The sequence below is a fragment of the Chaetura pelagica genome, unplaced genomic scaffold (genome assembly GCF_000747805.2).
Source record: "Chaetura pelagica isolate M959 unplaced genomic scaffold, ChaPel_1.0 scaffold76, whole genome shotgun sequence".
Classification (NCBI taxonomy): Eukaryota; Metazoa; Chordata; class Aves; order Apodiformes; family Apodidae; genus Chaetura; species Chaetura pelagica.
In genome coordinates, this window is record NW_009970723.1 from 9,532,033 (window position 1) to 9,557,024 (window position 24,992).

General features: G+C 36.5%; 1 protein-coding gene across 2 annotated transcripts in view; it reads left to right on the forward strand.

The window, feature by feature from the left end:
• The window catches only part of VPS13B (vacuolar protein sorting 13 homolog B (yeast)), a 429,191-nt gene that overhangs the window by 83,330 nt on the left and 320,869 nt on the right, over window positions 1-24,992 (forward strand). For both annotated transcript variants that reach the window (XM_010006448.1, XM_010006447.1), the window contains exon 16: window positions 7,503-7,687. In XM_010006448.1, coding sequence (XP_010004750.1) covers window positions 7,503-7,687 — 185 coding nt within the window. The remainder of the gene's footprint in view (window positions 1-7,502; window positions 7,688-24,992) is intronic.

Here is a 24,992-nt window from a genome sequence, read left to right on the forward strand (position 1 = left end):
CTTCAGAGGGTTGATTTAGTGACTGTTGCTGCTGCTTCTGGGAGTGTGTGAAGGGGGATGGAGGAGAGGTGGGGGCAGATGTTGCTTCTCTGGACAGAAAAGCACACTGCTCTGTGGGTAGGCGATTTCCCAAACCCTTTTTCCACCCCAGTGGCTGTTGTGATTGGATTACACAGAGGTATCCAAAGCGGTGATACTCGATTTATGAAAGCTAGAACAAGTGTAACAAATACTTTGTTTTAATAAACACATATCTTTGCTGTTTGGAGTAGCAACTTTTTTACCTTGCTGCCTCTGGTGGTTTTGGTGGTGTTGGTCATCTGCAGTTGTTTAGTTACAGCATTTCCAAGTTCCAGTGATTTCCAGCCCCCACACCTGTCTCAGGGAAGCTTTCAGTTACCAGTAGCTAAATGCTAATAGTTTTATTTATTTTGGTATTGCCGCTTTTCTGAGTAGGATCTAGTTTTCCTGAAAAGATAAAAGGCACAACTCAAATAATAGATCTAAAAGTGCTCTGATTTTGGTATGATTCCCTCTGTAGTACCTTCATTAAGCCAGTGTTTTCCTATAGAAAGTCCTTGCTTCATTCCAGACTTCTTTTGGTTGGTTGGTTTGTTTTGGGTTTTTTTTGGTGTTGGTGATGTTGGTTTTGTTTGTTTTTTTTCTCTCACATAAAGAGGAGTAAGGGCTCATATTGTAATTTCCTCAGAGTAGAGAAGTTCAAGTTTTATACTTTTAATAGATTGTTCAAATCACTTTAATGATTCTTTCTAGAGACAAGTGTTAACTAGTAATTAGAAAAGGAGTTTTTTTCAGAGGAAGAAATAGGAATTAGTGACTGACCACCACTTGCAATTTGATGGAGGTTCAGACCCTAGCATATGTTCTATTGATAAGCTTTTCCAAAGCCAGTAAGCTGAATTTGATGAAAACATCCTTCATATGTTTCTGTAGTTCAGCTCCAAGTTGAATATGTTCCTGCATTACAGTTTCAGCAGCCACCTCAGTTCATTGTGTCCCAAAACACTGAAAATCCAGCCCAATGTTGAGTTATCCCTTGCTGGTATTGATACATTTTTACATCAACCAATTTTTAGTTCATCTCTTGTTGCGTTTGAGGCACACAGGTAACGACTTCACTGGAAGTGGAGACAGACTGCTTTCTTGCCTTTTAATCCAGTGGGTGGAAAAACTCACCTAATACTTCGGGTGGCTGGATTCAAGCTGAGGCAAATGAAGACTTTCCTACCCTCATATTCCAGGTCTTTGTTTTTTATTGCAGCCTTTAACGTTTTCTCTAGGTGTCTCACAGCAGATAAAGTTACAGTAACTGTCCCGGTAAGGTCACTGCTTCTCACTTCCCTGTTGCTTCACAAACCAGTATCATTATTCACATGTAATGATCATAATTTTAAATCTATTGATGATAATTTTTCATGTCTTGATATAACAAAATGAATTAAGTTATTTTAAAAACAATCCATGTTTAGAGCTCATAGCACTGGTGTCTAGGGTCTTGCATTCTTTGCTTCAAATGGATTTTTTTCAGTTTTTCCTTTTAGATATTTCTTTGGTTTTGTAATTATTTTTGTTCTTGTAATAATGCCTTTACTTTTGCTTTGCTGTATATAGCTTAACTTTATTATTCCACTAAAATGCACACTGTACTGACAAATTAGAATCTCTCTTCATTTTCTAAGATATATTGAAGCTTGTACTTTGCCTGTGTTGTTTTGTTTTCACAATTGTTTCAAAGGAAGTCTTTTTTTTCGGAAGTTCACATATGATTAACACTTTGCAAACACTTTTTATCACAGATAATTTCAATTCCTGAACTGATGTTGAAAAAAAAATACCAGAATGATTGTTGTTTCCTTCTAATCCCGTATCTAAAATTTTCAGAAAGAAAAAGCTAGTATTTTTATTAATTTTAAAAAAAGGGAAAAAGTTGGTGAATCTTGAAGTTAATTGTCTTCTTCCTTGTAATAAATTGTATTATTAGTGGTTTTCGCTACAAATAAGAGGCAAAGGCAGCTGCAGTTGCTGAAAATTCACCTATGTAAGAGAGGACATGTCAGTCAGCCTTTAGTGAAGCTTATAGAAGAGCAGGTTTTGAAGACTACAGTCATGGAGATACTTGTTCCAAAACTGTATGTTGCTATCTGAAGACAAAAAGTTGTGTTAGCATATGTGTTATCAGGTTAGATGTGATATGATTGTTCGTTGTGAGTAGTAGTGACTTCAGTCTTGCATTAAAAAAAAAAAAAAAAAGTAATTCCAAGACTGTAGTGGTTACCTTCCTTTTCCTTTCTTCTCCCTGCACACTCCTTTCAGAGTTTTGGTATTTTTCGTTAAGTAGCTAGTAATAGAGTTATAGAATCATAGAAGGGTTAAGGTTGGAAAGGACCTTAGAGATCATCTAGTTCCAACCTTCCTGCTGTGAGCAGGGACACCTCACACTAGATGAGGCTGCACAAGGGCTCATCCAACCCGGCCTTTAACACCTCCACAACCTCCCTAGGCAACCTATTCCAGTGCCTTACTACACTCATGGTGAAATTCTTCCTGATGTCTAGCCTAGATCTCCTCTTTCAGTTAAAAACCATTCCCCTTGTCCTATCAGTACACTCCATGGTGAAAAGTTTCTCTCCTGCTTTCCTGTAGGCCCCCTTCAGGTACTCTAAGGTCTCGCCATAGCCTGCTCTTTGGGCTGAATAGCTCCAGCTCACTCAGCCTGTCTTCATAGCAGAGGTTTAAGTAATAATTGTTTAAATGTTAAGAAAAAGGGTCAAAGTCATAATTTTCTTGAAGTTGGTGTGAAAGATCAGATTAAATAGAAAAACAGATTTGTTTTTGGTATGTAGATGAAGCTTTTGTTCATGTCAAATATCAAACCAGTATACATTTTCTGTTTGAAGATGTGCAAATGCTGACTGAAATTATTTAGGCTCTGAAGCTGTGTTCAGGTTCTTCTAAAGGCACAGTTGCTGGGTTCTAGTAGCAGGTTACTCATTCTGTTATTTTGGAAAAAATGAACTAATCGTATTTTACTGTACAGGATGTGAGTAATAACAAAAATTAAATTTTTGGAAACATTTTTGTAGGTTCCAGCTTTGCAGTTGGGGACTCTGTATAAACCTTTGGAGCCAGCTGTTCACCACTATATTCTTTCAATCATTCTGAGGTGTTGATTTTAGAAGAATGAGTTGCTATTCCTAAAGTCTACAAACTGAAAATATTTCGTACCAAGCCCGTGAACTTACATGGACTGGTTATATTGGTGCCTATGCACAGTGTATAATAAGGACCAATTCATGTTTCCATTCAAAAATAGTGAAGAAAACTATTTTCTTTAATGGTACGCCAGATTTATCCAAGTATTTCAGCAAGTTTGTATTACGGTTTGTCAGCAAACTGGGTACAACCAAAGTGTATTTAAAAATCATTTAATTAGGACAGATTCATTTTCACTCCATGCCACTACACAGCAAGACTTGCTTGTTCATATTTCCTTCAATTTATTCTGGAACTTGTCCAATTTCAGCTTTAATGAGTGGCCTATCCTGCTAGTTGCATTGGGATTTATTTTCCCCTAGAGAAGAGTGTTTGAGTTGGTAGTTTTTTTACCCTGTTCAGTTAAATGAACATATGTTCAGAACTGCATCTTAACTCTTGAGTGCAAAGATTTAAGAAATAGTTACTTCTATTGTTGTTATAAAGTGCAGTTTAAACAGTGGTTTTAGACTCCAACTATGTGCGAAAGCTGTTTTAATATGGCGATGAGTTTCAATATGAAGTCACATTCAATTGCTTAATACAAATTTAATGATAAAATAGAAAAACACAGATCTAACTTGGTTTACTGAAAAAAATATTTGTACTTGTATTTTCACTTACTGCTTGAATATATCTCTTGGGTCATAAAACATGGTTAGACATAGTGCAGTACCTTATTAATGATGGATTTTCTGTATTAACAGGTGCAGTGTGGTAGCAAACTTGTATTTAAAGTTCTTTTAAATGCATTATTTGTGTTTCAAAACTATTATAATAAATTCTGAATTATAAATGTACTTTCATCACTAGCCAGGTCCATTTAAAATTTTCTTTAAGCAACATTTGCTGCACACATGGTACAATACTTCCCTCCACCTTGATTTTTTCGCTCTTAAGAAGGGATTTATTTTCTTCAACTTCCCATTCCTCCCAAGTTACCTGAAAAGGACCAGTAGACTTTAATGCTATGGGATTTTTAAAGTAAAATAAGCATAGAATTTGCATATTGTTTAAAAAATATTCCATAGACTGTTATTATACAAACAGGACTACTTTATGTAAAAATTGTAAGTTTTATATTCAGTATAGTTCAGTACAGTAGCCGTAATTATGCTGTAATTAAGTGGTCAGACTTTTAAAGAAAATCCTCCATGATCATATTGTATACTGTGGTTGTCACAGGTATTCACAGACTTCCTCCTAAAGTACATGTATTTGTTAATACAAATGTGTACTTTTAGATGGAATTATTGTGGAGTCATGTTTATCCTGAATTTTGATGAAAGAGATTTTCTATCTTCTTCCTTCCTTCCCAGTTTTACATTAGGGAACTCATCTTTCATAATATTCAGATTTTTTTTTTCTGAAATATTTAGTTTTAATATTAAGAAATGAGACTGAAAAATAGGAAATATAAGTTATCTGAAAGGATAACTAAAAGAAGAAGAACAAAAATTAAAAGGACAGAAAGGAGAAATGTTACAGTGGACTTCTGTAATGTGTTAAATAATAAAAGTTGACAATTTGTGGCTTGAAAAAAATGAATGCTAGGAAAAATTCTGACTGATACCACCATAGCATTTTGTGTAATGCCTGAAAAAACTTGGAAAACTAAATAAGCATCTTAGCAAACTCCAATTCTACATAAAAGTAAATGGTTTGTGCTGTCTGCTTCATCTTGAGGTTTTAAAATGAATTTGTTATTTATCGTGCATACAGCATTTGGGTTTACAGGGTTGGATTTTCCTAAGTACAGACTCACCTTAAATAATCTTTTACTTATGCATACGTTTTCTGCTTAAACTGATACATTACAGAACTTGGACTTAGACTCTAGGAAGTTCTGGGAAAGCAAATTCAAATTCTCACTTGGGACAAGCATTAGAAAAGGCCAAATGTTTCTGTGCTTTTCATGAAACCTAGAGCCACCTGTACTTTTCATGAAACCTGGAGCTTTTCTTCTAGTGACTGTATGAATGTTTGTGGAATTTTGAAGAATTTTTTTTTGAGGAATGTTTGTGCATCTGAGGAGCCTGAAGCTAGAGATACATTTTATCTAGTGTCCACAAGAAAGCGATCTTCATGTGTCCTCTTGTGTGATTTGTGTGGTTGAGGTTGAAAAACCTTGTTCTAAAGAATACTGATTACTGTTACAGAAGACTACAGCATCTGGTTTTTGTTTGTTCTTTGTCCTCCATGTGCATTTACATGCAATTTCTGAGAAACTTCAATGGTTATCTTCTTCCACAGGAATCCGTTTCTTTTATTCCCTTGTTTATATTTTTAGTGAGGAACGATGGATTTGGCTTTTGTGGATGGGCTCTATCTATGAAACTTTCATCTGTGGTGCAGACATCCATAGCTGAGATAATGATCCTAATCTGTCTTTATCAGCAGTGAGCAGCAATAGCGACCTGCAGAAAGCAGTTCATTTCATCCTTAGATCTAGATCAATTGATCTCTCTCTAGATTTAAGTGCTATTTTTTTCTTTTTCTTTTAAAAAGGTCTATACAGCTACATTATATATGAATGGTTGTTTATCCTGCAGGTACCTAACACTTGATGATTAATTCCTCTTGTTCCAGAGAAATTATGTTCAATTAGTTGTATCCTGGTATTGGCAAGGAATTGAGGGAGCAGATTTAAGACTTAGGGTGAATGCTTGTATGTGCTACCTTTGACTGTACCTCTGTGTCAACATGATGGTTAATACATGTCTTCTGATGTTCAGAATGCTTGTTTCCAAACCACGTTTCATGTGTCACACAGACCCAATGTACAGCTTCTGGTCCAAAAGTGTTACCAGCAGAACATTTTGCTCTTCTGCTTCTTTATTAGATTGTAATGATGGTGGGTATGAGAAGTCATGTGCTTTTTTTCTTCAGAAAAAAAAGCCCTTCTTGGTGGAGGGCCACTCTCCCACTCAGTTGCTAAATGTACAAAAAGTCTACTTTGTATTGCCAGAATTTTGTCACTTCATGCTGCTACAGATTTTAGAATTTGAGCTTCTGGGGTTGTCTGTTTCTCAGTTCATGGAGCCTCCTGTAGAGTCTCTACTGCTAGTATGATCCCACATATATTAGGTCAGATTACTGCAACCATTTTCTTATGGAACCAGACAGAAAATGCAGTGTATTGTGACTGTTTGCAACAGTGGGTTCCCCTTGTTTGAGGTTCTGATTCCTAATGGAACATTTGTCCATTTTCATGTGGCTTTAGCCTTGTTCCTAAAATCTTCTAGTGGTGGAAATTCTGCAGCATGAGAACAAACTAATTTGTGCATCAGTGATTCACTAGAGAAAACAATGCTAAAAAGCACAAAAAATACATTGCATTGATGGAGCAGGAGGTGATTAAAGCTAGAATAGTAATATTGTAAATATGCTGAAAGAAAAGGCTACAAAATAAAAACTTGCAGGGTTTTTTTGAATGTAGCAAATCAATCTGCTGCTTTATTTCAGGCAATAGTGTGCATATTAGGAGGAAAAACTAGCCTACTGACTGTGCTATAGCTATGGTAGAGCCTTCTTGTTGACAGTCATTGTCACAGAAGAGTTTTTTTCCAAACAAAATGTCTGCATTTTTACCTTGCAGTACCCTCACAATGCCTGTCCCTGTCTGTTTGTCCTCCCCAATTCTAAGCTAAAAGGCACTGAAAAACATTAGAATCAATTAATGAGCTCTATGACAGAAAAATATGGAATAGGAGGGGAACTATGGAATGTGACACTCTTTGTATTTTGTTGTAAGGATATTGTCTGTATGATTTTTTGGATCACTGAACATATTTAATGACTCTCTGTAAGCTTTTAAATGTGTTTTTTTTTTTCAGAAAATTTTACTTTTAAACAGATTTCTTGCATGTTTTTAATAATTGGACAATTTTATGAATTGTGGTTATTTTGGAAGGAACACGTGGAAATCGCTTTTTTCAAAATTTTAAAACCAAGAGATAAGTGGATAAAAATATGCGATTTTTCCAATCATGTTTTGGAGAGAGACATAAACTTAAATCACCTAACAGGAGTCCTATTGAGAGTGAATTGCAGTATAAGTTGAATCAGCCCTTACGAGAAGTTGTTGAACCAACACACAGCTCCAACCAACATATTGACTGCTTATAGTCTGGTATTCTGTGATTATGGTTTTAAATTGTTACTTTTATGCACCAAACAAATGATTTTCCTTTTTTTTTTTTTTTTTTTCTATTTCCCATTTTTAACAGGACCAAGCGGGCTCATGTCCCACTAACAGAATGCGTATTTGAGCTTCCTAATTTGACAGTTCAGTCAACTAGAGCTCAAACCCTTCTGCTCCAAACTATTTATCAGAGCTGGTGTCATCCTGTTGGAAATGTCAGTTCAGTGGTGATAAATGAAGCTTTACTGAATGAGGTTTTCCAAACTCCAGGTAAATACGTGATGCTTTCAGTTAAGTATTTATTATGTTTTTCACTGCTAGTGAATGTGCATACAACTATATCCTTTAAATCCAGGGTTTTACTTCTAGTAGTTAACAGACAGAATGTTTTTTTGTGTGTGTATTTATAGCTTATGCTTAATATCCGGGATGTAAGTTAAGCCATGAAGCTTCACTCCTTGGCACCCATTTCTGGATGCATTTAATTTTCCCATACAGGATAATTTTTCCATGCTTTCCTCATCTGAAACATCCATCCTTGCTACCTTATATGGTGCAGTGTTGTTACTTAAGATCATTCAGAGGTGAAGCTGTTGGTGGACATAAAAAATACTGGATTATTAAGGGCTTTAATAATCAGTGGCATACAATGAAAATTTTTTAAGGGCTGCAGATGTTTCTCATCCAGTTCATATAAATTTTACTGAATTGTTATAAAACTTCTGAGGATATGCATCAGTGATAATGATATAAATAATGAAATTGGTTACCTGACATCCTTTTGCAAAACACCCATGGGTTTTGGGAGTAAATTAAAGATTTTGGCCAGCCTACAGAGGAAACCACAGTCTAAAAGTGCTTAAAGGACATTCAAAAGAAGATATTTTTTTTCTTTATATTTCTAGGCAGGTGAGAATAATTTAGATCCACTATTGCTTAGACACATTATTGTTTATCTGCTGTGAATAAACACATATAATTAAGATGCTTTGGAGTTTTGGTCATTACCAATCTTGGAAAATGTGTTAGGAGAATTATTCAGATGTAGTAAATCTTTACTTGAAGCACAATGCTAGATTAGACTGTCACTGGAAGTCTTTACCAGGCTTTTTTTCAGTCCTATATTTCCTTTTCTTTTTTTTTTTTTTTTTTTTTTTTTTTAAGTTAAAAATGTGTTAACCTGATGGTGCAAAAGAAGTTGTGTAACCCTTGGAATAACTGTTTTAAATGCTTGGTTTTCCTTCTTTCCCAAAAGCCACTGATTCCGTTCATTCTTTGATTCTGTGTGGGTCACCCAAAGATTAGATTGTGAGGTTTTATTTTCAAGTACTGGTACTTCTGAAGGCAACAGGTTTGTAATTCACACGTCAGAGAAATGTAAAAATACAATTATTTTATCTTCTCAGATGATCTTAGCATTTGTGTATCTCTAAACTATCTTATTCCATTTAAAATGCTTCAGTTCAGTGAACTGTGATACAACCAGGATAACAATGTATCTGCAGAACAGAATTCTAGAGCACACATTTAAAGTACTAACAGTAAAGCAAATGAACAGTATAGTACACTTGTTTTGATCTTCTTTTGTTCATGGCTTAGCGCTTGACTTGTTAAATTTTGTACTTCTGTAGTTTGTACTTTGCATTGACTAGATGAAGGCAGCTTTGATTTCAAGGCTATGAAGTGCTTGCTGTCTCCCTTTTGCCCTAATGCTTAGCTTGGTGGATTCTACTACCTTTTGTTGAAATACCTTTGTGTAGAATTTAGTATCATGCCTTGTTGAAAATCATCGTACTTAATGTCTGCTTCCACCTGTTTTTACGGTTACATGACCATGTGTAAGCCACTAAAAAAGCCTGAGAGTAATTATACAGGGAAGTACAATTCTTTTTTTTCCACCCTTTGTTCCTTGGCTTTTTCTGACTCCTGTTTCTACAAAATTGTAGTGTTCTTGCAGGAAAAATTAACAACAACAAAAAAATCCTTACCTTCATTTTATCTTATTTTTTGGAGAATGTCTTGAAGTCTATTGGTTTTGTTCTGCTGTTTCAAGACTCATAAACTGTCTGTTTCATGAGTACTGTTGCGTAAATTATCTTCTACCTTTGCACTTCCAAACTTCTAAAAGCCATCTTTGTAACTAATTAGAAGTATAGCAGGACAGCTATGTCTGTCCAGATTCTTATCCCTCTGTTAAACATTAATAAGCCCTGCCCAGACAGGACACTGTTCTCAAAAACCAAAAGGCTTATGTAGTTGTCTTCCTATTTTTAGTGGTCTGCCTGGCTACAGTCTGGATCACATGAAGTTCAACAAGACCAAGTGCAACATCCTGCACATGGGTCTGGGAAATCCTGAGAACAAGGATGGGTTAGGCAGAGAATGGATTGAGAGCAGCCCTGAGGAGAAGGATTTGGGGTTCTTGGCCAATGAGGAGCTCAACCTGACTCAGGAATGTGTGCTTGCAGCACAGAAAGCCAACCGTATTCTGGCCTGCATCAAAAGAGGCATGGCCAGCAGCTCAGGGGAGCTGATTTCCATCTCTGTTCTTGTGAGACCCCACCTGGAGTACTGTGTCCAGTTCTGAAGCCCCCAACACAAAAAGGACATAAAGCTCCTGGAGCGAGCCTAGAGGGAGGGCCATGAAGGTGATCAGAGGGCTGGAGCACCTCACCTATGAAGACAGGCTGAGAGGGTTGGTCTTGTTCAGCCTGGAGAAGAGAAGGCTCTGGGGAGACCTTATAGCAGCCTTCCCATACCTGAAGGGGCTGGGAACAGGAAAGCTGGGGAGGGACTTCTTACAACGGCTGTGTAGTGATAGGATGAGGGGTAATTGCTTTAAACTGGTAGAAAGTGAATTTAGGTTAGACATCAGCAAGAAATTCTTTCATGTGAGGGTGGTGAGACACTGGAGCAGGTCACCCTGGAAAGTTGTAGTTCCCCCTCCTTGAATTGTTGAAGGCCAGGTTGGGTGGGTCTTTGAGCAACCTGATCTGGTGGCAGGTACCTTGGCCCATGGCAGGGGGGTTGGATCTAGATGCTCTGTAAGGACCCTTCCAACCCAAACCATTCTATGATTATGTGTTTTGAGATATTCTTGATACATAGCACAACACCATGCTTTTTTGTCCTTTGTGAACAGAAAATGTCCTTTGTGAACACACTGTGCCCTCCTATAGGATTGTTCTATTGTTACCCTTCCAGATTGGTTCTGCCAATTTTGAAAATATATTGAGACTTCAGATTTTTCTTTTATAGTTGACTACTTTGTTTGCATAGCCTACATCTTTCTCAGCTGCCTATGTCTGTATTACCACTTTTTGTGTGGTGATTGAAGAGAGTTATTAGGCTGAAACAGTCGTTTCTGAGCTCCTAATGTCTTTATTGAGGCTTTAGGCCAGGTACTTTTGTTGAGTGATGTGCCTCCATAATATTGGTTTGGTATTACCTGAACTCAAAAGTGATACCACAAGCCACTGTAGGCTCTCAGCATTGATCTTTTTTAGCAGGGATTATGGTCTGTAGTTGAATGTTTTTTCTGAGACAGCCATCTCCTTCAATTTTAAAACTTAATAACTGAAACTGTGCTTACAATATGAGCTGTAAGGAAAGAAGAACAGATGAATTTAAGGGGGAAAAAAAAAGGAAAAAATGGAAAAAAAAAAGGAGACGAAAGATCAGAAAATACGAAGGGATGAGAGATGCAGGGGAAGACAAAGCAAGGAGAAGCAGGTGGAAAGTGTTCAAATAGAAAAGCAGTTAAAATTAAGAAAGCCAAAATTTAATTGGAAGACAGGTACAGGTAAATAAGTTGCGGCAGGAAGAAAGAACAAAGGAGAACTTGTGACTGTTGACCCTTCAACATGCTATGAAGGGTCTCACAATATATGGAGGTCTCTTTGAGAACCTGTCTGCTTGGTAACTGCTGCATTTCTTCCTTTAAGAAAAAGGAGTTCTGCACCCTGTATTTCTGCAAAGGAACAGTTTATAGCTAGTATCTGGGGTTTTGTCCTACAGTTTAATCTGGAGCAGAAATGTATTGATAACAAGTATTTTTAGGGTTCAGAGAAGCCATTTAAAAATGAGATAAATATAAACAGTGAAACTTGCTACTGGAATGAATGGGCTTTGTCATTAAAAAATACAAGAGTCATACTGACTTAAGATGTGTATGAGAACAAAAGGAATAGAAAACTTCAAATAGTAGATGGGAATACAGAATCCTAGAGTATTTTTGAGTTGGAAGAGACTTTAAGGATCATTAAGTTCCAACTCCCCTGCATTGGCAGGGACACCTTCCACAAAGAAAAAGCTGCTCAGAGCCCCATCCAACCTGCCCTTGAACACCTCCAGGGATGGAGCCCCACAACATCTCGGGGCAGCCTGTTCCAGTGTCTCACCACCCTTACACTGAAGAATTTCCACCTGATCTCTAACCTAAACCTCCCTTCTTTCAGCTTAAAACCATTACCCCTCATTCTCTCACTGCAAGCCCCTGTAAAAAGTCCCTCCCCAGCTTTCCTGTAGCCCCTTCATGTACTGAAAGGCCACTATGAGGTCCCCCTGAAGCCTCCTCTTCTCCAGGCTGAACAACCCCAACTCCCTCAGCCTGTCCTCATAAGAGAGGGGCTCTCTTATGCAAAATAAGAAACGGATACATAAAACGTTTGCCAACAACTGTTTGCTCTTTGTCATAGGTCAAGAAAAAGACATTTTTTCGTTTTTGATAATGCAGTACATGTAAAATAGGCAAAAAAGACCCAAACCAGTCTTCAACCCACTTATAGATCTTTGGAAATGTGTGTTTGTACTTTGATTTCGTTTTATAATCGTTTTGGTATATAAGCACAACAGAATATCAGTTAAATAATAAGTTAGTTCCTAGCTTGCATGTGCTTGTGAAACATCCTGATTTTGCATTTCATCCGCTCTAAATGTGGAAACAAACACAAATCTGAAATACATTGTGCTTGCTAGATTTTTTGCAAGCAGATGTATTAATGTTAATATTCTTTTGCGATTATTATTTAGGTTTTTTTTACAAAAATAAGTGTACCAAATACCAACATTTTACAAAAATAATTCCAGTTAAGATGTTTTAAAAGCTGAGCATAATTAATCCTGCGAAGTTGTTTCCCTGTGTATTTTTGCATTATTTGTTAATAGGTACCTGAAGGACTCAGTTTCTAACCATTTCAGCCTGCCAAGAAAACATATACACAGTCACACATGGCTTTAGTTTACTCTGGAAAACTGGAACTTGCTACCACTTTTTCCTTGTCCTATTCAGGTAGTTCATTATTTTGTTGACAGTTCGGTTCCATTAATCTGGTATTTTTGAGAAAATTGCTTGCAGACCTTACATTTCTCTATTGAAGGTGATCAAATAGGCATTTGAATCCCTCATGTAAATGATGTCTTAAAGTTAAAATAAAATCTACTTTCCAGAAAGTAACTGTAAAACTATTTTATGCAAGATTTCATGTGGGATACCTTAATGGTTGAATAATAAATTTTACCTCATAAAAATGAAATTCAATAATACAGTAGCTTTCTCAGCGCAGTAGCATCTGGTTGAATCTCATGAGAGCCAATATTTTCCAACTCATTAGGATCATGTCGTTCTGTATGTCGTCAACATTGACTTAGCCAAGCTACCTTTACTTACATAACCGCCAAACTATTAAATAGGTCTCTTGTGGAGTGAAGTCAAATATTCCTCTTATTTTGCTTTTGCCTTGGAAGAAGAGAAGAAAATGTACATACTGTAACATTTAAACATCTGGTCTAAACCACATCAGGGTAACACTGAGGAAAGTAACAGGATTCAGTATTCTTCCCAGGTGTACATATAAAAAAGGGTTGTGGAGCTGCTGCATAGTTCTTTTAACCACTTAGGAAAAAGACAGAAATAAGTAACTTGCTTTTCTAATATCCCGGTCTTTAAAATACTTTTTTCTTCTTACCTGCTCCTCTGCTCCCAAGCCCCAAAACAATGCCCAGCAAAAGCCCAACATGTTCAAGTTTAGTAGTAATGCATATTGTTAAGCTCTAATCACTTCCTTGCAATTTACTGGCATTTAATCTCTGTTTATTCCACATAATCTGAACAGTTTTGCTGTTCATTTTAATCAGTATGACTTGAATTTTCTGTTTAAAATCAAAGTGTAAGAATGTATTCTCTTAAGTAATTCCTTGGGAGTGACAGGACACAGCTGTGTGAATCTTACACAGTATAAATTACAGTTACTGTCTTGCATAAATGATTGCACGAGGGATGTGTCCTCATCCTTCGTGTAGGCTTCTGAATGCAATGTGTAAATAGCATTATTTTTATATGTTGTGGAATTGGTAGATTATAAATTCTAATTTCAAATGGAAACAAGAGTGTGGATAAGTTACCTAATATAATTTGTTCTTTGTCTTAATTATTTGAGCTTAATATAGCTATTGTTTCCTCTTACTCTATGTATTTTCAGTGATATCTTAAGTCATGAGTTGACACTGAACATGGGATAGGTGGGGCATTTTATTACTTTAATACATAACCAGTTGAGGCTTATCCTGTTGAGCATCTTCTTAATAAATCTTCCGCCTAAAGCAATGATTCTGTAGTGGCTGAAATGAGGAATCAACAGGCAAAGTAGGCATGTAAACCAGTAATTGGTTTAGTAATTAATAATTAATATACACGAATAAGCTTTGAAATTGAAAAGTACAGCATCCTGAATGGTGGTAGGCATTCATGCAAGCTTAACTCTGATTTATGCCGTTGTGCTTAAGAATGTAATATGCTTAAAAATCCACTTGGTAATTTTTATGTCTGTTGTGGTGAATGTGGATGCATACATAAAGTATACATAAAGTATACATAGTGTCAACAGCTCAGTCAAGGAGAAAAGGAAAAGATAAAAAATTAAATAGGTTATGAAAGGAATACATACATACATGAAATCTATACATACACGTAAATATTTATAAGTTTCTTAAGTTGAATTGTGTTTCAGAAATGCAGCTCAGTTCAGCCTGTGTGTTGAAATGAACAGCAAACTCCTGTTGGGTATGTTGGTGGGCTACCAAAAACAAGAGACTTAAGCTGAGAACTATAAATAGTGCCCTTCCTCCAGAGTCTGTAGTTTATTTGCACAAATAGCAATGGAAGCTATGACCGAGAGCACCTGTTTTGTTTGTTCAGCTGTTAGCTTTATGTTACTAGTTGTTCTATTAAGAAAGGTGTGTTTGGACAGCAGGGAGGTAGGCTGTCTTTTTGCCTTGTTCTAACTGCCATGTGCTGCATCAGGTGAAAAACAGGGAGGCCAAGGTGGTGCTGACTTATTTTCTATGAGCAATAGAGTACATTGAAACTAAGCTACTGGAATACAGTGTTATGACAAGACTGGGAAGAACATAAGTCATGAATCTGCTGCATAGTAGGAAATGGTATATTTCCAAGAAGAGCTTAGTGCAGACACAAAAGAAAGCTTTAGAGATAACAGAAGGAAAGATTATTTTTGGGGAAAGGACCCAGAAAAATTGTGGTCAAATTTAGAGTGAAACAGGAAGCCATCAGTGGTTGCTGATACAGGGATGAAGCATTAATGGGAAGGCCAGAGTGTTTTTTTTTTTTTTCCTTCTGTTTTAAGAAAAAGGAGCATGCAGAGGTCTTGCAACAGAAGTATTAACCCTAGTCCTGCCACCATTTTCTGGACAGTGTTATTTAGAAGAGCAAAAGGATACTATTTCTTTGCCTCTGGCAAAAAACAATAAGAAGAGCGAAATTCAGTCAGACTTTGCAAATCAGCCATGGTGCCTCTGGAATCTGTTTCCTGTTCTAATTCTCATGCCAACTGGATTTAACTTGAGATTTGATTCTGTCAGTATATACAAGCTCATTCACATTGTTGTCTGATTATTAAGTGTGCTGCTGTATAACATGGAATACTTCTAGCTCAGAACATCACTATGTGGCAATTGGAGAGTTGTGGAAGTTTCAGGAGTCAGTATCTTTCCATTTCCCCTTCAGATTAAAGTATCCTACTTTTTAAGGTTATTAGAAGGATAGGCCAGTAGATTGAGAGAGGTAATTCTCCCACTCTACTCTGCCCTGGTGAGGCTACAGCTGGAATACTGCATCCAGTTCTGGGCTTCACCGTTCAAGAGAGATAGGGAACTACTGGAGAGAGTCCAGAAGAGGGTGACAAAGATGACTGGGGGATTGGAGCATCTCTCTTATGAGGAAAGGCTGAGAGAGCTGGGACTCTTTAGCCTGGAGATGAGAAGGCTGAGGGGAGACTTTATCAACGTATACAAGTACCTAAGGGGCAGGTGCAAGGAAGACAGAGACAGGCTCTTCTTAGTAGTTCCCAGTGTCAGAATGAGGGGCAATGGGTACAAATTGGAACATAGAAATCTCCATTTAAATATGAGGAAAACCTTCTTTACAGTGAGGGTGATAGAGGACTGGAACAGGCTGCCCAGAGAGGTTGTGGAGTCTCCTCTGGAGAAACTCAAAACCCGCCTGGATGTAGTCATGTGTAAAGTGCTCTAGGTTATCTTACTTAGTGGGAGAGTTGGACTAGATGATCTCCAGAGATCCCTTCCAACTCCAGCAATTCTGTGATTCTGTCATTGTGTGTTCTGAGAGGGAAAGGAAAATGCATATAGATGATAAAATCCAAACAAATGAGCAGTAAGTTATGTCTACTAGTTGTGTAATCTTTTCTGTTCATGGTTTCATGGGTCCTCCTTTTATCTTAAAATGTAAACATAGCTATTGTGAGCTGCTAAATTTGCCTATTACAGGGTTTTTTTGTTCACAAGTTTCATTACCCAGGCTTCAGTAGTTGCTATTTAAAAATCTTAAATGTGTGCTATCGCATTCTGTTAGTGCTGCTTCAAAATGACACTGTTGAAGTAAAGACAAAATAGAAATTCCACCCCCATCCCCAGATAGTAGTAGATTCCTTTACTTAGATTGTAAATCTGAGGTATAATATTTTCACGTGCACCATTTTTCCTCTCCTAATGGTTCTGTACTTTTTAGGTGATGCCCTATATGTGGATTAAAATGTCCACAATTAAATTTCAAACATACGGTAACAGTTGTGTATAAGAATCCCTTTCTGTGCCATTCATCTCCCCGTAATACATCCATGTCTTCAATTTTTTTCTCCATCTGGGTAAATAAAAATATTAAAATTTCTATATGGTTTAAAAATGTGTGGGGATCTTTTCTACTTCTGTCAGCTGCAAGTGTCAATAGTTTTAAGTATTAAAAAAGAGCACAAAGATAGTGACTAAATTAGGCATGTAACCCTTCTTGAAATTACTGTAGATCCAGAAGAAAATGCTTCAGGTAAGTTTTCCTGTGGAAATTGTCACTTACAGATGTTACAATATCACTGAAGATGTTTCCTTGAATAAACAAAACCTGCTATCCTCAGGTTTATGCACATAAAAACAAAGTAGTGAGAAAAGTTTGTATTATATCACTCTTAAGCATTTAGTTCAGTCTGAGCAAAATAGTTTGTTCAGTTTGTAATGCTGTTCAGGACAGTAGGGGTTTTTTTTAATAACATGGCAGCTTTTTGGCTGTTATAGGATTAAAGTTAATAAAAATGCTTTATAATCCTGAAACAACTTGGGTCACTTTGAAAGAAACCAGAACATCTTAGAGCATATCTTTCTCCTTGTTACTCAGAATGAGAAAAGTTGCAGTTGGAAAAGTAGCCAGCTAATTAGAGAGTTTGATCTTGATGAAGCAAGAAATATAAGCAAGGAAACTCTGAGTGGAATAAGTTATTATGGAATCATAGAATCATAGAATAGTTTGGGTTGGAAGGCACCTTAGAGATCATCTAGATGCAATCACCCTGCATTGGCAGGGACACCTCCCACTAGATGTGAATGAAATAAAAACAAACAAACAAAACACAGTAAGAACATAATTGCACGGTTTGCCCTAGTGGTAGTCTTTACTTTAGAAAAAAAACCCACCAAGGCATAATGAGAAGTACACAGACATGAGTAAGTACCTTTGTAAACTAGTAAGCATGGTAGAAGCATGTTTTCTGTTTGCAAACACGTAATATTGAAGGCTGATTTTGAGCCATGAGTTTACATAATGTGTGTAGTCTTGATGAAATAGAAGTTGCACTAATGGTAGAAATATGTAGTAACATAAAAAGGTAGTAACAATAAGACAAAGTTAGTGAAACATTAGATTCTCAGGAAACTATAGGAAGCAAGAAATTTCCCTTCTGCTTGTGTGAAGCATAGTAGGAAAATAAAGTGTGATGCTGCAGGTGTAACTGCTTTGATATTGCTTTGGAGTCTTACACTATTGTAGGAAGGTATTTGCAGGATTGTTAACTTTTATTTTTATGAATCATGTATCACACTATGTGATATGTTAATTAAATCTTGAATTCTAAGGAGATGATGGAGTTCTATGTATAGAATCAGTTCCTGATTTTTGGCAGCTTTGTCTTATGCAAAATTAGAGCTCCTACATCTGCTTAACATCCTCCAAAACATACTTCAGAACCAGGGCTGTGGTTCATTCAGAGAAAGTAATCAGAGCTATTTCAAGAAAAACCTTTGTTTTAGTTGCAGATCATCTAAATAAATGTAGTCCTCAGTCTGAGCTTAGTTTCTTTCTCTTACAATTACATTGTGAGGCTGGTATGGATACAGATCAAACCAAATGTATTTTAGTTTTTAATATTTGTTTTTGTTTGTTGTGGTTTGTTTTTTTCCTTTTTACTGCCATTTGTGGCCTTTTTTGTTTTCTTTTGAGCGTGACATGATAAATAAACCCAAATATTACACCTTTTCATGTTGATTTCTCCTGTCTTATGACCCTGACTTTACAGCTTCATCTCATTTATGAATTTTTACTCCTTTTAATGTTTTTACGTTGGATCCCAGGATATTCACCTCTTTTCTTCTTGATTGAACTTCTTTATTTTGATCTTTTTTTCCTCTTTCCTTTTTATGTGTCTTTTTCTCCTTTCCTTTAGTAAACAGTAGGGGACCTGATCAGTTAGGTAAAGAGGGATAAAACTGTCTCTTGCCATGCTAGTTTCAGATGTATTTCATATTGAAGATGTTTTTTCTTAACTGGAGATTTTTGTAGCAGTTTTTTTCCTCAGTTATTGCAGTGTAAGGGGAGTGCCTGTGTAGAAAATACAGAAATTAAGAAGAAATGCTGCTCTTGGGTAGTGTTATAGAAATGTTTTTAATCTAGACTGATGCAGAGGGTTTTTTAAGTATTTCATTAGATTTTCAAGTTTTCTAATTCAAGACATCGTGGTTTTTTTTCTCAACCTGCTGTTTGAAGAAAAGCTTCATTGCTCTAAGGTGTCTGTTCTTGTTAAGAAACTTCATGTAATTCTTTTTCCTATGAATTGGCACCCTAGTGGGAGTATGTTCTAGTCTGGCTCTGTCCATTTTCTGAGAGAACTGAATACTGGATGATTCAGAGGAAGCTGCAAGAATCCCAGTGTTACGGGAACTATTAATAAATTCTTGCACCTCTGCAGAGGCTTCGTGTTCCCTTCTTATGTTAGATTCCTTGTTTTTCCTTAGCTTGTGTGATGTACCACCAGTGGATACAGCAGTTTTGTTATGCCAACTACTTTATTCTTGTATTCGTTAGCATTTTTTCTTCTCCTATATGTAATCACAGATTTGTCATGTTAGACTAGATATTTTAGTATTTGGAGTTTCTAAAGAAAAGTAATAACAAGTAAAAATACTAATAAACTAGTCAAAGGTTATACCACAAGGTGACCAAGAGGAGTTTCTGTGCTGACTTAAAGAGCTATCCCAATTTACTGTTGTAGGAAGCCAAGGAGTCCTTGTGTAATTTTCATCTGTCTTTTGGAATGTTGTTTTATCTTTTCGCTGTCTTCACAAAGAAAATATTTTCTCAAAAATTTCTTCTCTGGTATCTCTGTATCAATCCAGTTAGTGGGAGTTCAGTGGATTGTACCTAGAAGCTGTCTGGTGTCTTTTAGTTTCTGTTTAGATAGCAAATTCATCTTCCTCAAAATGTGGTTTTACCCCACTGTTTGATAGCTGGGTCCATTCACCTTTCTGACTTTGTATATTCTGGTCTTTTGGCTGTGTAAGGACTGTGTTAAATTCTGTTGCTCCCCTTTGACTATGTACCAACATGTCATGCAGACCCCAAATAAATTTTGGGATGCAGAATTATACTATTTTCTGAGTACCTTCAGACATGTTACCACTGTGAAGGATTAGTCAGCCATCCATCCATCTGCAGTGAGTGTCAGCAAAAGGAGGAGTTAACTAAGATCCTAGTTTAGCTATTTGCTTGGTAAAAGAGAAGATTCCAAACTTTTATGCTTCCAAAGGATGTCTGGAGTTAGGAATAAAATAGGTGTTTTTCAGACACTTTGGACATCACATGAGTCTGTTGTGATTTGCTATCAGAGGTGAGTCCATGTGTACCCAATGGAATGGAGATGAGTGGCAGCCCTACCTGCCACAAGGAAACAGAATCTCACCTTCCATCCAAAATGCAGCAAAGCAAAAGATTTTTGTTTTTTTTCTTTATGCTCTGTTAGAAACCGAGGAATCATGAACAGAGAGCATGACTTTTCAATGTTATTTTTTTAAAACCAATTGTACTGTCTTTTGTGCTTTCCAGGATGTAAGTTTTGTATGAGTGCTTTACAGTGAGTATTTGCTGCTATAAGTAGTTATGATTGTGTGCTTGGCACACTCTTGGCAGTAAATATCTGACTGGCCAATGTAGGATTGTAGGGTATTCAGTGAAAAACACCTGTTAGGTATCTATGGTCCTTAATCTTTTTACAGATTCTTTTAGTCCCACTTAGATTCTAAAGAATATGGTTTCTACATGTATTCAGCAGCTTTTCAAATGCTGTGAAATTGTGTTATAGTGAAGATAATGTACAGTTCAGAAGGGTGAACTGAGCTATTCTGGGCATGGTCTTAGGAATTTGCATCTAAAGATATATTTGTTCCAACAAACCGGGTCACTTCAGAGACATTAGAAGTCCATAGATATTTGCGTATCCTCTTTTTAGACTGACTGTAAGCTTTAAAGCAAAGCTTTGAGTCACTGACGTAACAACATTTGCAGTGCTGTTGAAATCTCATATGATTGCATCTTGCTATAGCTCTCATAGCTCCTGGTTTCATCAGTTAACTTTGTATTCCGTCCACTGGACTTAGATGAGGTGGTTGTGATCACCAAAGTGCTAAGCACTTGATCTTCTGTCTTTCAAAAGAGCTTTTTATAAAACTTGCTTTGATGTGTACTTCTTGTCTAGGCTACTTTCCCCATGGGATCACTTTCATGCTGCTGTCTATTCATATGTTGCAGTATCCCATATGTTCTCAATGAAACACAGCTTGCCACCAGATTTGTGCTTATCACCAAGATAGTACCTCTACCATATTCAGCAATAAGAACAACTGCTTCTTTGATTCATAAAATTTGCCTCCTCCAAATTTGCACAAAGGCTTGAAAAAAATCTTTGTGTACAGAATACAGGGGAAAAAAAAAAAAGTGGAAAAAGGGAATAGTACTGGACCAAGCTGTTGTCATGATCTTAGTATTCCTATCTCGTGTCCTCCCAATTCTTTTGCATTCTTTTGAATGATTTGTCTGAATTTGAAGGTAAACCTTTAGGGGAGTTTTCTTTCTAACAATGTCAGTAAAGAGTCGTTCTGACTTAAAAACTGGAGGGGAGAGTGATAAAGAGAAAAGAGCTGAGGATCAGTTTTTAGGACATTGCAGTAAGCACTAAAAAGTCCACTTGCATGGTTGTGAGATGAAATAAAGAAATACTGTTTGGAGCACTCATGATTTTTCTAGTATTGTCTATCAAGCATTCAATCAGATGCTGCATTTGCTGTGGTAGTGTTTGGTGAGAAAACTGGGCTGCAGAAAAAGAAGCTGCAGACTTGCAGATTCAGATAACAGAATACCTGGAAGTACACATGTAAGTAAATGGATGATTTTCTAGAAAACTGGATTTATGTATTTTCCTGTTACATTCTGAAGCTGGTCTGAGTTACCAAGATTGTAATTTATATTTCTAGAATATTGCCTGATCTTTTCTGGAATCCATCTTAACTGTACAAATGCTTCCAAAGTGAACATAAGACTATTCTATTGCACCAGGTGGCTTGGTTCTTGGGTTTTCAAAATGGCATGAGTATCTGTATGTTAATTAGTATTTTCTGAGATTTTCTTTTTTTTTTCCCCTTGAAATTCTTGTTTGCTGTAATGCGGTAAAATTTTATTTTCTGTTTAATGAATTCTTGGAGTTTGTTTTCTTAGTTTTTGTTTTGTTGTTATGTTTGTTTGTTTTTTTTTACTTAATGAATAAACCAATTGCTGCTTAGGCATTTTTTTAAGTGTAAGTTTTATTTTACTGCAAATAGGCTTTTCTGAGTAATGCGGTAAGATTTTTGTGTGTAGAGTAATAGTTTCACTATGTGTATGCATCATATTTCTTAATCTCCTTTGCAGTCTGGTCTTTCAGTGTTTTACTCTCAGTTGTTTGAATATAATTGAACATATTTTGATAATGTCAACATTTCATTTATGAAGTGTAAGCTTCTGATACATAGTATTTCTGCAGAAATACTGCAGAAGTCAGTTAAAAAATTTCACAAAGAATGGCAGAAAAAAGAAATTGAGGTGACAGAATACTGAAAAGAATTGATGGTGCAAAGAGGATATTTGTGTTTATAGGTTTCTTCCCCTTACTGAAGTAATGGCAAAGGAGAATCCAGTGCAACACCCAGCACCTGCAGCGGGGGTGTGATTTACTCTTCCAGGGCAGCTCTTGAGGAGGTATCACCTCACCGTCACCTATTGCAATAGCAACACAGACACAGTGCCCCAGGGCAGGTAAAAGTGGGGTCCTCTTGGCCCCCACTGCCAGATTTCTGGGTGGGGGTCCCAGCCAGAGCAGAGCTGCCCCCAGCCTGGACTGATTCTATGGTCCAGAAGCACAAAATACAGAGAATGAGGCAGGTGAGCCCTATTGTGTGATTGTTCTCTGCATCACTGAGCAGTACTGCAGCTGTTGGTAGACTGCTGTTCCTCTTGGAGCTAAGAATCTTGATTTTGATTGTGGTGGTGGAAACAAGAGTAAAAGATGCATTTTGAGGTTACTGAGAACTTAAATGTGGGAATGAATACTGGCTCTTCTCAAGCAGAGGTAGGTGCTCTACTATGATGAAATAGTGATTGTGACAGATTTCTTCATATGGTGGTTTAAGATGTATCAAAGAGGTCAGAGTTGCAGTTTTTTTCATTCATGCTTCTGAAATTTGAGGAATAATCTTGTAAGCAACTCAGAATCTAAGGTTCACTTAACTGTTTTTCTATACTGCATTAAGTCTTGCAGTTACTGCCCAAAATGGTCATGGAAAATAATGAGCAGATACAATAGGTAAAATAGGGCCATGAACAATAGTTGTAGTAGTGTAGTTTTTTTAACCAACTCTGACTTTGCTTTATTGCTATTTTGAAACTATTTTCATTAAAAATACATTGCTTAGCAAGTTGTAGTCAGTAGAGGAGTTTTCTAGCATCTCATAATCTTCAGGGAAAATGCATGCTGTAAAACCCACTTTTTTTTTCCCCCTATACTTAGGAGTCATGTTCTATTTCGTAGTAGTAGTGCAAAACTTTTTTTTGTTTTGGTCAATTAGAAAATGACCTCTTAGTTGTGTTTGTACACAGCTTGCCAAGTAAAGCTGAGAAACTTGCTGGCCACAGATAACATCAGGATGCTTTCTTTTTTCTTCTAAAAACCATTGAATTATTATTTTTGAAAACGAATTAAAATACTTATAATTTCTGTAATTTTTTTTTTTTTTTTTTTTTTTACCTACATTAAATACATATATCCTTTTGGCTAAGTATTTGTATTCAAGTGTGGAATAGCTTATCGTTCTTTGTCATTTTTTGTCGTTGTTTTCTTTGATTCTAAGTATACAAACAAAAGAGCATAATGCTGAGATGAGGCTCCATGGCTGTCATGTGCCGGGTTAATGCTGTATATTGACCTGTTCTCCTAGAAGCCTCAAAGAACAGCTTGACTTCTGAATGCTGTTCAAGCCAATATTTTGTCATTCAAAAAGCCACTGATCATCTTAAGGTTCATGTGAACTTAGGAGTCTGAGATGAAACTCGGTACAGAAATCACTTGCTAGCCTGGAAGAGTTTGTTGTTTTTTTTTTTCAAAGAGGCGAATCTATTGGTACTTGAGTCAACTGCATCATGTATCCAAGTTCCAGTAGCCAAAACGAATTAGGATTCTAAAATACTTTTTAATGTTGACAATAGTTAATGACTGCAACAACTTCCTGAGACTACAGAGTTGTTTTTTTGATAGATAAACACTGCTGTCACTATACAGGAGCACAATCCTCTTTTTTTACAAAAATTGAGGCTGGATGATCACATGGCCTTTCTTTTACTTTTCTTTCTGTGTTACTTGATGCTACGCAAATTATTTTCTTTAAAATGTTATTTCTCCCAGATCTCTAACTGGAGCCATCTGATTTCTGAACCGTCCTCTTGATCAGGCTGTGTCTATTTTATGCAGTTGACCCCTGTTAGCTTTTGGTTGTTTATTTTGCTATTGGTTTATACTTAACTTGTATCTTTTTCTTTGTTTTCGTTATATGAGGCTTCTGTTTGTAGTTGCATATAATAGACTTATCTGTAGTGAGTGGCCCATGAAAAATGAAATGTTTCATCAGTGTTATGAGAATCCAGGCTGGCCGTATCAAATCATAAGAAAAGTTTAAGAAGCCTGCTGACTGTGACCTGTAACAGAAGTTGGCTTGTCATTCTTTTGCTTTACTAATTGTTTTATATACAAGCTATTAAATGCTGTTAGGATAAACCACCTGAAACTGACTGTTTGAAGTTAAACAAGTGTAATATAATTTCCTGATGATTGCCATGTCAGTCATCAGTGTAATCCTTTAAAACAAAAGGAAAAAAAACCCAAAGAAATCCAAAGCAACAAACATACTCTGTTATATGGTGACTCAGGTATTTCATAAGCTACTAAAAACATTCCGTACCTTCCTAGAAAGTTATCAAGCAACAGCTACTGAATAATCATCTTTATTTATATTGCCAGTAATGCAGAGTTATATTGTAATTCTAGTCATTGGCAAGAATGAATCCCTTTTCAATTGAAGTTAGCTGGTTTTCATTATGAGGCCTTTGCCCTTAGCTGACTACCCAAGGTATTTTTTTCTGCTTTGCATGATTTCTCTTTGCCAAAGGAAACTTCCTGATAATAATGGAAAAAAAAATAATCAGTAAACAGACAAATGCTTCAGTAAGATTCTGCTTGCTTAAGGTGTTCTCTGGAGTTGATGGGTTGGGTTTCTATGATTTAAAAGATTTCTAACATGTTGATACTATTTTCTTGCCACGAAAGTTAATGAGTTTATGGACAGCCATTTAATGTATATTGCAGCCTTTTGACTTAGCAGTCTTTGCTTTTGGGTTTGAAATGAGGTTGTTCTGGTACTGAAA